Genomic DNA, 12,829 nt, shown 5'->3' with positions numbered 1-12,829 from the left:
TCTGGAAAAAGGCTTGTCCGGAGAAGAAAAGGTGAGCGCTACCATCAGTCCTGTGTCATGCCAACAGTAAAGCATCCTGACACCATTCATGTGTGGGGTTGCTTCTCATCCAAGGGAGTGGGCTCACTCACAATTCTGCCCAAAATCACAGCCATGAATAAAGAATGGTACCAAAACACCCTCCAACAGCAACTTCTTCCAACAATCCAACAACAGTTTGGTGAAGAACAATGCATTTTCCAGCACGATGGAGCACCGTGCCATAATGCTAAAGTGATAACTAAGTGGCTCGGGGAACAGAATGTTGAAATTTTGGGTCCATGGCCTGGAAACTCCCCAGATCTTAATCCCATTGAGAACTTGTGGTCAATCCTCAAGAGGCGGGTGGACAAACAAAAACCCACTAATTCTGACAAACTCCAAGAAGTGATTATGAAAGAATGGGTTGCTATCAGTCAGGATTTGGCCAAGAAGTTGATTGAGAGCATGCCCAGTCGAATTGCAGAGGTCCTGAAAAAGAAGGGCCAACACTGCAAATACTGACTCTTTGCATAAATGTCATGTAATTGTCGATAAAAGCCTTTGAAACGTATGAAGTGCTTGTAATTATATTTCAGTACATCACAGAAACAACTGAAACAAAGATCTAAAAGCAGTTTAGCAGCAAACTTTTTGAAAACTAATATTTATGTAATTCTCAAAACTTTTGGCCACGACTGTATAATTTCAAAATATATTAAAGTAAAAGGACAAAAATATTTTTGCTAAAATATATTTACTTAAATATATTTCTACCAATATAGACTTCTACCAATTTTCAATTCTACCAATATTGAAAATACATTTAAAAAAATGTAATAAATGTAAATAAAAAAAATTTAATCACTTAAAGTTATTTTGCCCCCATTTATTTCAATCCAAGAGAACAGATTCACATACGCCACATCTGAAAAAAAAAAAAACTTAATTTGTTGTCATCAACACATTGAGCTTATATGCTACTGTAAGATTGGCTGTAATATTGACTAAGTATATTATTATTTTCAAAATCATATTTCATTAAGTTTAACTGTTTACAACATTTATTTAGCATATATTTAAAATATATATTTGGCCAGAAAAACTATATGGGAGTTTCTTTACATAAACAGAATATCCCCTGTAAGTTTGGAGAGCTATTGTTTAATTAATACAAATTGTCAACCATGATATGGACGATTAATTAAGATGTGTATTAATATGTATGACTTCTTAAAACGTATATGTTTTTATTCGGTATTTAAACTGACAACAGACTTAACATGTGTGCAATAATTAGCTGCACTGGGTGTGTGGTAAACACTCCACTTGAATTTAACAAACAAACAAACACTGAAATATACAACACCTAAATCAAGTCTTTGTGTTTCTATCAGGTATTCCTCATTGCCATGCGACATGTGACAGACAGTGTCTCCCTCTGCTGGCGACGAACGAGAAATTATGTCAACCAATACATTAAACTAAACTGACAGTTTATTACATTATATACACTCATGTCACAAACGTGTTTTAATGTATTATGTTACACGTGTAACTAGAATTAATAGGAAACACAAAAGTACTTTGGAACTTGGCTAACATTCTTCTTCTTTAATGCCGTTTAATGAGAGACAGGTCACTGACTTTTTGCGACAGCTGGGATTCAGTTTACGGCACTTCTCATTCATTTCTATGGTATCCGTAAACGGTGACTAAGGTGTCGCAAAACTCTGACTGAAGTTCAATGACGTCACGGCTGTAATATGCATGCGTCCCAATGTGCGCACTCTCCATGCTAAATTCTATGTGATATTAGTCATTTTCAATACTAGTTAGGGAGGATAGTGTAGATAGTATGCACACTGGGGTGGATAGTATGCACACTGGGACGCAGGGGATCTCTGACGTGGCGCCCAATCGTTTCTAGGCAGGTAACTAGGAAGTGAACGCTGAAGCTCCTCCCCCCACGTGTATCCGCAGGAACCGGCGTGACGCGGCGGGTGGAAGAGACCGGCGGACCGGAGAGAGACAGACAGGTATTTATAACGGACAAATATGTTACATACAGGTTTATATGGGTTTTTAAAGAGGATCAGGAGTACTCGGTTTGTGTTCATCGACTTGTACGGTCCCCTGCTGTTTATATGGTAAGTTACTTCGAAGAATACAATAAAACCTTCGGGGTTCGTGTCCGAAATTAGTATAATACCATACATTGTACTGTTAGTTGATGCGGCCTTGGAGAGCAAGAGGGGCGTCAAGACACCGATCACCAGGTCGGGTCAGTCCCGGTTTTAACGGCGCTTTCTCTCCGCTGTTGTAGGACTGAAGATGGCAGATGATCCGAGCGCGGCGGACAGAAATGTGGAGATCTGGAAGATCAAGAAACTCATCAAGAGTCTGGAAGCGGCGAGAGGGTGAGAGAGTGAGTGAATGAATGAGAGAGAGACAGAGTGTGAGAGTGAGTGAGTGAGTGAGAGAGAGAGAGAGAGAGAGAGAGAGAGAGAGAGAGAGAGAGAGAGAGAGAGAGATAGAGTTAGTGAGAGAGACGAGTGAGTGAGTGTGAGAGTGAGTGTTTATGTGGAAGCGTTTGAACGATAAACGGAATAATAAAAGTGTTTTCATGTTGCGTTAGTTTAGTGTTAACATCTGGACTGTGAACTGAAAGCTTATAGTTTCAAACCCCACAAATATTTATCATGTCACCACATGTATTTATAAAAAATAAAGTTTTATACAGCTTGTATATAAGACACTGGACCACAAACCAGTCATAAGGGTACATTTTAAGTCGCTTTTAAAGTTGTCCAAATAAAGTCCTTAGCAATCAAAATAATTGTTTTATGTATTTTACAAAATATCTTAATGAAACATGATATTTACTTAATATTTAAGTTATATCTGGAGCAGAAGGGGTAAAGCATATGCACACACATGCATGCAGAGAGAGCTCCATGTAATGTGGTTTTCTTCCTGACCTCTGGTGTTTCAGAGTGAGCTGTAGTAATGGTGATTCTGTCTTGGTAAACAGCAGTAATGACAGGTTAGCAGCCGCAGGGCCGGGTAGCTCTCATGATGGTGTCAGATACTTCACTTCAGACCTCCTGTGTGTGTGTGTTTGAGTTTTGGATCACAGTGAGGTGTGTTTTTAGCCTCATAATGACTATAATCACACATATTAATCTTGCAGTGCATTTATTATAGGTTCAGATAAGAGTTTTGCTCAAGGGCACGATTGTGATTGTTCACGGTCAGCTTTTGCTGGATTTGAACCTACACCCTACTTTTTGGCAGGCGTTTTGCTGTTGGTTTTGCAACAGAGATTAGCTTTGCTGGATGAAGAATGTGCATCCGTGAGCTCTTGATCTCTTGATGAAGGTTAAAGCAAGTGTACATGGGTCTATTTGAAGAAGAACCGCTGAGAGAGAGTGTAAATGCGTCATCGGCATGACACTCGTGCTTTCATTCTGACAGGTAGTTATGTTGAGCGTCACAACAATATGAACCTTCACTCAAGGGTAACTTCTGTGTATGCGCACATGAGATAAGAGTAATTAATACTCGCAGACACACAATGACGTGTCGAATACTACATCAAAAACTGAAACGCTTTGTTTTTATGCCTGCGTGTCGCTGACCTTGTTGCCACGTGTGTGTGTGTAAATAAAGGAGAGCGTGTTGGTCTGTCTGTGACCCTGAAAACTCCTCACTACTCCGTGTGGACGGTGTAAACCCAGCGTTTGAAGTCAGTCTCTGTGTTTTAGCAGCAGTTTGTGTGAGAGTAACTCTAGAAATGCCACTTTTGTCCGCTGATAATACCGAGGCCTTTCACCTCTCAGTTACTCCCTGACTCTGTCGTAATAACTAGTGAGCTACCAATCTAGGCACCATTATAAGGCATCATGCATGCGATAGCTGATAACATACAGAGAAGGCAATCCCAGAATGCACCGTTATGAAAAATCGAAGAGGGACAAAAAAACAGACGTTTTTTTAAAATATGTATTTTTATATATATATATATATATATATATATATATATAAGTAAAAGTATGTTTTACATGAAAATACCATTTCGGTCTTTCCGCTTAATGGTTTCACCTTTAATTCGATGTGCTACTTGCTGATTCTTTGTAATTGAGTCAAGGAAAGATAGTGTTTTTTTAAGCATTAAAACAATAAAAGTTTATTACAGCTTTGTTATTAATATTTTTTATGTACATTTGAATGTGTCTTGTTTAAATTATTTTTGAATTTTTTTTCTGAGCAAAAATAATGACTACGATACAGTTTTACCATGATTTATAGAAGGTGCCCACTAAAATGTCATTAAGTGTAACAGTAGATCATAAATATATATATATATATATATATATATATATATATATATATATATATATATATATAAACATGCTTTCTATGAATGTAAAATCACTTTTGTGAGTTTAATTTGATGCGGACACCACAATGGGATGTTATCTTTGACCCAGTCATTTGTAAAATTGTCTATACATTTCTAAACAAAGTTTGTTTCTATACCATATTTTCCCCAGTTTATTAACGCACTTAATACACTTCAAGTATGGCAAATAATGAAAGATTTGACTATTCATGACCCTTTATCTCATTGAAAAATGTTTAATCTGGTAATGTCACATTACAGAAGTGAAGTTGTGTGCAAATGCCTTTTTTTTTTTTTACTTTTTATTAGAATAAAATTATTTTTATGATATTTGTCAATTCTTTTATTATTTGTGAAACGGATTAGTGTAGAAAATAATTTCTGCATTTTTTTCAGTTATAAAAAGTTTCAGTTACTCAAAAAGCAGTACTTCTGTGTCGAACATAAAAATGTTTCTGTTGTTATGCAAATTAAGGAATGGTAACTAGTGTTTCGAATCAGTCACCTTTCTGTAATTTGGTTAAAGGCACAATATGTAATTTTTCTGCTTTAAAAATAGCAGATATCACTATATCTATGTTATATATATTTTTTTGTTGTGTACTTACATTATCCCGACAGTTTCCACGAACTTTAAAATCCGGAGAAAATTATAGTTTAATTAGAAGACACGGCACGTTTCTTCATTTCCGTTTTGTCGCCCGTCTGTGGCGTCATATAAACTTTGACCCCTCTAGTTTATCTAACTTCCTGCGGAACCGCCAAATACAAAGGTGAACAGAAGCAAAGACGAGACGAAGAAGAAAAAGTAGTAGCTAGCCTTGATCGAGACTATTATATTTTATATTTATATTCGTAATTATAACTCAATCAATAACTTAGTTATGGATCATGATTATGCTTTGCCTGCACGTTCTGTGAAGCGCAAACGTACGGATGAAATAAATGACCTGAGAAGGTTTTGGGACGAAGAAGAAACGAGACACGGGTAAATATTGGAGTTGCATTTCCAAGATAGAGAAAGCTTCGTGACAAGCTGAAACTACAGAGAGATGCTTGCATTCTAATAAACACGTATGCATCCATTCAGCTAACTATATCTATCCGTATATTTTGTGAAACGATGATGTCTTGTGTAAAACGCAGACGGACTAGCTCTCATGTAGAGTATAATGTAAATCTACATGTGTTCTATATCTAGCTGGATAAAGTAGCTTCAAATGCAGTTCACTATCTTGTTCGATATCATAGTATAAACGTAGCCTAATTATAATTATTAACGAAAGGCAACCGTGTTTTTTTTAACATATATTACTACTAGCTAGATGGAATATTGATTTGATAGGGGTCTGATAATTCATATATCTCTCCGTTCGAAAATACGTGATTGTCAAAATACTAAGGCCGGTGACACTGGCTGCGTGCCAGAAGCGTGGCGCGCTGCTCCTGCTGTAGGTGACATAGAGGGAGACCGCCGACAGACCAGGCTCTTGTCTTCATGACAACAATATCTATACTTCATGTTGAACATAAATATAAAGCCTACTGATAAAGGACACCGTCAACAGTATTGACGGCAAAATAGACGATGTTTGACAGGTGCAATATTTGAAAATCGATAATTATTTATTTATTTTTTAAATTACATTTGTATCTGAATTTGTCAACCTATAGACTTTCAAACATCAAAATGTCATGAATTAATATGTATTTGTGTACAAAATTACATATAAACATATTTTCCTATTATATTTTGCCTGGAAACGCTTCCAACACGCGTGCGTGTCGCGTGAAAAATAGGTGTCGGTTCTATTTCTAGCATGCACACGGGTCTCACGCAGGCAGTCTGCAAGCTCTAACCTATTAACATGGGAGCCGAATTAAAAACTGACACGCCACGCAGCTGAGACGCTAGCGCCACGCATCCAGTGTGTCGCCGGCCTCAGTTAAAATGAGTGAGGAATGTGGGGAGCGACAGAGCGCGTGTTCCAACGAACAACAACTCCCATGAGCCTACGCTCTTTCCCGATGTCATCAAAGTACGTCTCATGTTATTGTTTTGATTGAGTGACCCCTGGTGGCCAAAAATTCCATACTGCACGTTTAATTGACAGTAATTTGTCAGTTTGATGAATATCAGTTCCTGTGTCTCCAGTAGATGACAGCGGTTTGAATCCCGGGGAATGCATGTGCTGATAGAATGTGTGCCTTGACTGCAATGCAGGTCACTTAGGATAAAAGCATCTGCCAAATTCATGAATGTAAATGAATAGCATTGTCGTTTGTTTCTCTCTGTCAGTAATGGGACCAGCATGATCTCGCTCATCATTCCTCCTAAAGATCAGATCTCCAGAGTGGCCAAGATGTTGGCGGATGAGTTCGGTACAGCGTCAAACATCAAGAGTCGAGTGAACCGGCTGTCAGTGCTGGGAGCCATTACTTCAGTCCAGCAGAGACTCAAACTCTACAACAAAGGTGTGTGTGTCTTTACACTCCACAACCAAACACACGGTGCTAAATGCATTCTAATTGGTGCTTTTTTGGTCAAATATTTGCTTGTTAGAACAATGTTAATGTTATTAGGTACTTGCGGATCTTTTTCGGCACATTCCATTCATAGATAAGTTTGTTTAAAAAGTAGTTTTTTGTACCTGACGTCTCCAATGGCACAGAGGGGAAATTCACCGCAACCAATGGACAATTGTCTGTTTTGTTGTAGGCCATGTATGAAATCGATATTCTGAAATCAAAACATTTTCTGCCACAAAATTAATTTTGGGTTTTGGACACAACACGTTTCGAAGTGCAGAAATCATTGACCAAAATGGAGCAAATATATGCATTGTATTACATATTCATCATATCTTTTGAGTGTGATTGAATAAATATTTTATGAAAACAAGTTTCTATTATACCCACTTTTTAAATGTTTATATTTCAGCATTGAATTGGAGTAAAAGCGTCATAATACCTTTTAAAAAGTTGCCTTATTTGCAGTTTAAATGTTTAGTCAAGATGTTTTATTTGTGTGGTGAGTAATATCCTGCACTGACTTTTTTCGCATTAAATATTTAGTTTCACGGTACTGAAGTAAAATGAGTTTTGCACAGCGTTGCATGTTGACGTTTTGGTTTTTCTGGTTTGTTCATGTCAACCACATCCAGAGTCCACACTCTTATAGTTGATCATCAGACTTTAGCAAATATACAGCTGGAGTTTGATCCTGTTTTGGTGTGTGTTTGTAGTGCCCCATAACGGTCTGGTGGTTTACTGTGGCACCATAGTGACAGAAGAAGGCAAAGAGAAGAAAGTCAACATTGACTTTGAGCCGTTCAAACCCATCAACACCTCTCTGTACCTCTGTGATAACAAGTTCCACACCGAGGTACAATCCCAGTCCAAATCAAGCCTGTTTCATGAAGCTTGTTGTTCTTGAGATGCTGTATAATCGTCTGTCTTTCTCTAGGCTCTGACGGCGTTATTGTCAGACGACAGTAAGTTTGGATTCATAGTCATTGATGGAAGTGGAGCTCTGTTCGGGACTCTGCAGGGAAACACCAGAGAAGTGCTGCACAAATTCACTGTGGACCTGCCCAAAAAACACGGTGATCACAGCGTAACACTCACTCTGATCTGACAGCTGCGTCCAGGTGCTTTCAGTGTACTTACTATGTAGCTATGAAGTTTCTTAGAGATTGTGTCATTAAACTACTTTCATAATTCATCTTTAGACTCATGTGTCTTTCAAAAATTATTATCAAATCAGTGTTCGATTTGGTAAAGGATGATTGATTTGATTCTAAAGTCTTACTCAATGATTCGTTTGGATCACTCATTGCTTTTTTTTTTTTTTTTTAAAGATCTGTGCTGATTATGTAACATTGGCTTATATAAATGAAAACGAATAGGTATTGTTCTTTTATTTGGTTTAGTATGAAAACTAGTAGATATTTTGAATGATTAGCCTTTGAACATTCACATTGACATTTGATCATTTTTATCAGTATTGTCCAGTAACTGCCATCTTTACCCAAGTTTTCTCTGCTCTTCTGTTCTTGAGTGTTATTTTATGGAATTAACCCCATATTTATTTCAGTTAATTGATTCCCATTTAATTTGCATCATTACCTGTTTTTCATACAATAAACTTTCTGTAGTTGAAAATATGATTTAAAATAATTAAATATTAAATATTATCCTTTTATGTGTTTATTTAGTGAAAAACCTTCCTTGATTATTCTAGACTACTGTAGATGTATTTTCTAAATTTTACTACGTGCTTAAACGTTTTAAATCCTTCTTTTTTTCCTAATTATTACTATTTAAATTTTTGAAGCATAAATATTGAAATTGTTACTGGACACTACAGCTAATATATATATTTATATATATATAATTTTTTTTTTTTTTCTGGTATTCTTGAATACTATTTTATAGAATTAAATCCATATGTACTGTATATATATATATATATATGTGTGTGTGTGTGTGTGTAAACATATGATGATTTTCTCTCAGGAAGAGGCGGCCAGTCTGCGCTGCGTTTCGCTCGGTTAAGGATGGAGAAGAGACATAATTACGTGAGGAAGGTGGCAGAGACGGCCGTGCAGCTCTTCGTGTCCAATGATAAGGTCAACGTGGCTGGACTGGTGCTGGCCGGATCCGCAGATTTCAAGACCGAGCTCAGCCAATCAGACATGTTCGACCCGGTAAGAAAGCATGAAGACTGGTTGGCATTTGTTGTTCTCTGATTAGAAGAATTCACTTTCCTTGAAGTCATTGTTAAGAGTAATATGTAGAAATATTATTCTGTACATAGCTTATCATCGGATGTGACCTAACCGCAGTTTCTTGGCGTTTGGCCAAAGTCTGTCTTTTTGACATCGGTCTGTTGTCTCTCGCAGAGATTACAGGCGAAAGTGTTGAAGCTGGTCGACATCTCTTACGGAGGAGAAAACGGCTTCAATCAGGCCATCGAACTGTCCGCTGAGGTCCTGTCCAACGTCAAGTTCATACAAGAGAAAAAATTAATAGGTAAATATTGATTCTTTTGAGTCTCTAACAATGCCAAAGTCTTATTCTGCATTCAGAGATCATTCTAGAACCAAACAACCAAACCCCAGAGTCCTTAAACTCTTAAATTCGGTTTGATCAAATTTAAAATCTTAAAGGGATAGTTCTGCCATTTACTCACCCTCAAGCAAAGTTTCTTTCTACTTCTAAAGAAGATATTTGGATGAATCTAGGTACCCAAACAGACTGTTTTTCCATAAATGGAAGTAAATTATTTGTTTGCTAACATTCTGTTTTTGGGTTAACTATACCTTTAAGTGCTGTAAGAAAAGTCTTGATCACTCTAAGGCACATATTCAATTTGAGACTGAAAAGCAGGATTCATGATACGACCTAATATAATTATTAATCAAAGGTGATGATTAAGTTCTATAAATGTGATTGCTATGTTCAAAGTGATGCAAAGTGATCAATAATGATTGACTTTTAATGAATTATATTATGTGTTTATATTGTAACATGTTGTTGATGGTTGTAAGAGTCCATATTTTATCATATTGTAGCAGTAAAACATTTAAATTTCAAAATAAGAGTCCTTAAGAGACTTTCTTGTTTATAATTAAAAGTCCTGCATTATGCATTACGTTAGTTTTTAAGGTTGTTATATTTAATAACAACCATAAAAAAATATTTTTATTTCCTATTTTTAAACACATTTTTACATTAACAAAATCCATGTATTGACACATTAGTTCATTTCAGTACATACTGTATGTATTCTACTTGTCAAAAGGCTACATTTATTTGATCAGAAATACAACATATTAGAATGATTTTTGAAGGATCATGTGACACTGAAGTAATGATGCTGAAAATTCACAAGAATTCTATATTTGCATAGAAAACCCTATTTTGAAACTAAATCAAATGTTTGACTAGTTTGCAATCCTAAACCGAGCTGAAGGCATTTATGGGGGTGCTCTGTGTCTCAGGGCGATACTTTGATGAGATCAGTCAGGACACGGGGAAGTATTGTTTCGGTGTGGAGGACACACTGAAGGCGCTGGAAATGGGAGCTGCTGAAATTCTCATTGTCTATGAAAACTTGGACACGATGAGATATGTCCTGAGATTGCACGGCGCGGAGGTCAACGGCTTGGAGAACGGTATAGACACACACAAAATAATTCATATTATGCAATAATATTCTCTATTTACTCCAAACTCTTTTGCCTTCTGGCTCTGTGTTCAGTGTAAGCACGAGCGGTCCTTACATTCAGAGTGTTTGTTTCTACTGTGGGTTGTTGTTTCAGCAGACAGTAAGAGATTCGGCAGTGCTTCTGTTATTTCTCCTCACTGCTGTGTGTTTCAGATGAGAAAATCATTCATTTGACCCCAGAACAAGAGAAGGACAAATCACACTTCATAGACAAAGAGGTGTGTGTGTGTGTGTGTGTGTGTGTGTGTGTGTGTGTCAAAGGTTGTATGTGCTGTGAAAACAATTACTTTCATAGTTTTTATTCATATTTTACATTTTACTTTTTATTTTCAGTTTTCACTTGTAATTGTTAAATACATTTTTTTGTTGGTGGTAATTTTGTTGTTTTTGGCTGCTTTATTCATGTGTAAATATTACTATTTAGGTTTAATTATTTTTGTATTTATTTTCTATGTTTTAGTTCTTGTTTATTTTTTATATATTATTAATTAAGAACCTATATAATTGTCTTAAGTTCTTAGGTTTTTTTTTTTGGCTCTTCTAGTGTATATGCAGATTTGATTAGAATAGCTGGATAGCTAGTCTCTGTTAATATATATATATTTTTTTAAATTTTATTGTATATAAATAAAACTATGATGAGTCAAAGATAATAAGGAATTTCTATTCTTTAATGGCATGTGCATTGCTGCATCAGGGATTTCCAAACTTTTCTGTCAGCTTGAACCCCTTTTATATAAAATATTTACAAAATCATGTTTTTAACAAAAATGAAGTCCCCTTTCAGATTAAAAGTTACTATTTCAATAATTTATAATTTATTTTATTATTTTTTCTATTTGACATTTTTCCGATTGAATGACTTTAGTGAGTGTCAGGCAATGCACTTGGTTGCTTGATGATGAAACAGTTGTTCCCCCCTTACTTTTTACATGTGTAAAGAAGAGCCACCAAATGAAGATATGCAGTAATTTGCGTTGCATTATCATAACACACTTACACATTTGACAGCCCTGACATGTGTAATGTTTGTGGTGTTGTTGTGCGGCTCAGACGGGTCAGGAACACGAGCTCATCGAGTGCATGCCGCTGCTGGAGTGGTTCGCCAACAGCTATAAGAAGTTCGGAGCGACTCTGGAGATCGTGACGGATAAAAGTCAAGAGGGATCGCAGTTCGTCAAGGGTTTCGGAGGAATCGGAGGTGAGCAAACGAAGAATCTGGATTTGTGCATGAATGAAAAGATGTTGATCTAGAATCTTTTTACTGTTTATCAATCACCAAAGTATGGGCCTCTCTATTAGGTATTTTGCGGTACCGAGTGGATTTCCAGGGGTTGGAATACCAGGCAGAAGATGAGGAGTTTTTTGATTTGGATGACTACTAGGTAGTCGAGACACAACTTGAGAGAAATCAGTGAAGATTTGAAAAATCATGGGGGAAAAAAATAAATCATTTTTTTACCAAATACTCAAAAACACACAGTTTGAGAAGTGTGTCGTCTGTCAGACAAATGAAGGACAGAACCGTTCATGAATAATTATACAGCCCGGCTTTTAGAGTGTTCTGATTGGACCGGATTCATTTGTTTATTCTCTTCCCCTGTTTGAATTAAAATCACAGGAACCTTCTGACTGTTTGGATTTAATTTGAAATGTTTATTTTTAGTTCCCTGTTCATCTCATGCCAACTTTATCCACCATAAATCCACAAATAGTATTCTTCCTTTATTTTTTAGTATTTTTATTATTATCATTGGCCATTGCTGCTGCTGTATTTTGACAGTGTGGTATTTTTACATAGGTTTCTGTAATGAATAGGGGAAAACAAAATAAATTTAAAAATTCTGAAGTAAGCTTCTTTCTGTTGGTGTTTTACTGATGTGTGCTCTGTATATTCCTCAAAAATGTGTTTTTATTGAAACCTTGTTTTGTGCTTCTAGATTGACATTTTTCTATTTATAGAGCATTTACTTTTCCACAATATTAATACTATAGCAAAAACGTTTTTTTCTCATTCTTTTTAACACACCAGTTAATAAATATAAATACAGTTATTGGTGAACTTATTAGAAACAACAATTTTAATCTAGTTTTAAAGGTATTTAAAATCAAAAGTGACAGGGGGCTGTGGAAAGTTTACGGATAAACAGTCAAAAAAAATAATTAGTAAAAAT

The 12,829-nt window shown here is 36.1% G+C and overlaps 1 protein-coding gene across 2 annotated transcripts; it reads left to right on the top strand.

Moving 5' to 3' along the window:
• The first annotated feature begins 1,905 nt into the window (after positions 1-1,905).
• On the top strand, positions 1,906-12,284 carry LOC132109906 (eukaryotic peptide chain release factor subunit 1-like). Of its 2 annotated transcripts, none has more exons than XM_059516356.1 (11): positions 1,906-2,057; positions 2,345-2,438; positions 6,723-6,898; positions 7,669-7,808; positions 7,890-8,028; positions 8,942-9,132; positions 9,328-9,457; positions 10,429-10,602; positions 10,809-10,873; positions 11,709-11,856; positions 11,958-12,284. In XM_059516356.1, the coding sequence occupies exons 2-11, from the start codon at positions 2,353-2,355 to the stop codon at positions 12,038-12,040; spliced, it is 1,332 nt and encodes a 443-aa protein (XP_059372339.1). In that variant the 5' UTR covers positions 1,906-2,057; positions 2,345-2,352; the 3' UTR covers positions 12,041-12,284. The 2 variants fall into 2 exon arrangements, with proteins under 2 accessions (XP_059372339.1, XP_059372340.1); XM_059516357.1 differs by having other exon boundaries at positions 2,034-2,168.
• The last annotated feature ends 545 nt before the right edge of the window (positions 12,285-12,829 follow it).

The sequence above is a fragment of the Carassius carassius genome, chromosome 29 (assembly GCF_963082965.1).
Source record: "Carassius carassius chromosome 29, fCarCar2.1, whole genome shotgun sequence".
NCBI lineage: Eukaryota > Metazoa > Chordata > Actinopteri > Cypriniformes > Cyprinidae > Carassius > Carassius carassius.
This window is presented reverse-complemented; position numbering and strand designations above follow the sequence as displayed.

Excerpts from the sequence above, each read along its gene's own strand:
- LOC132109906 (XM_059516356.1), top strand. The coding sequence starts at position 2,353 with ATGGCAGATGATCCGAGCGCGGCGGACAGAAATGTGGAGATCTGGAAG. Across the intron at positions 7,809-7,889 it reads ATAACAAGTTCCACACCGAG|GCTCTGACGGCGTTATTGTC; the intron begins GTACAATCCCAG and ends GTCTTTCTCTAG. Across the intron at positions 10,874-11,708 it reads CACACTTCATAGACAAAGAG|ACGGGTCAGGAACACGAGCT; the intron begins GTGTGTGTGTGT and ends TGTGCGGCTCAG.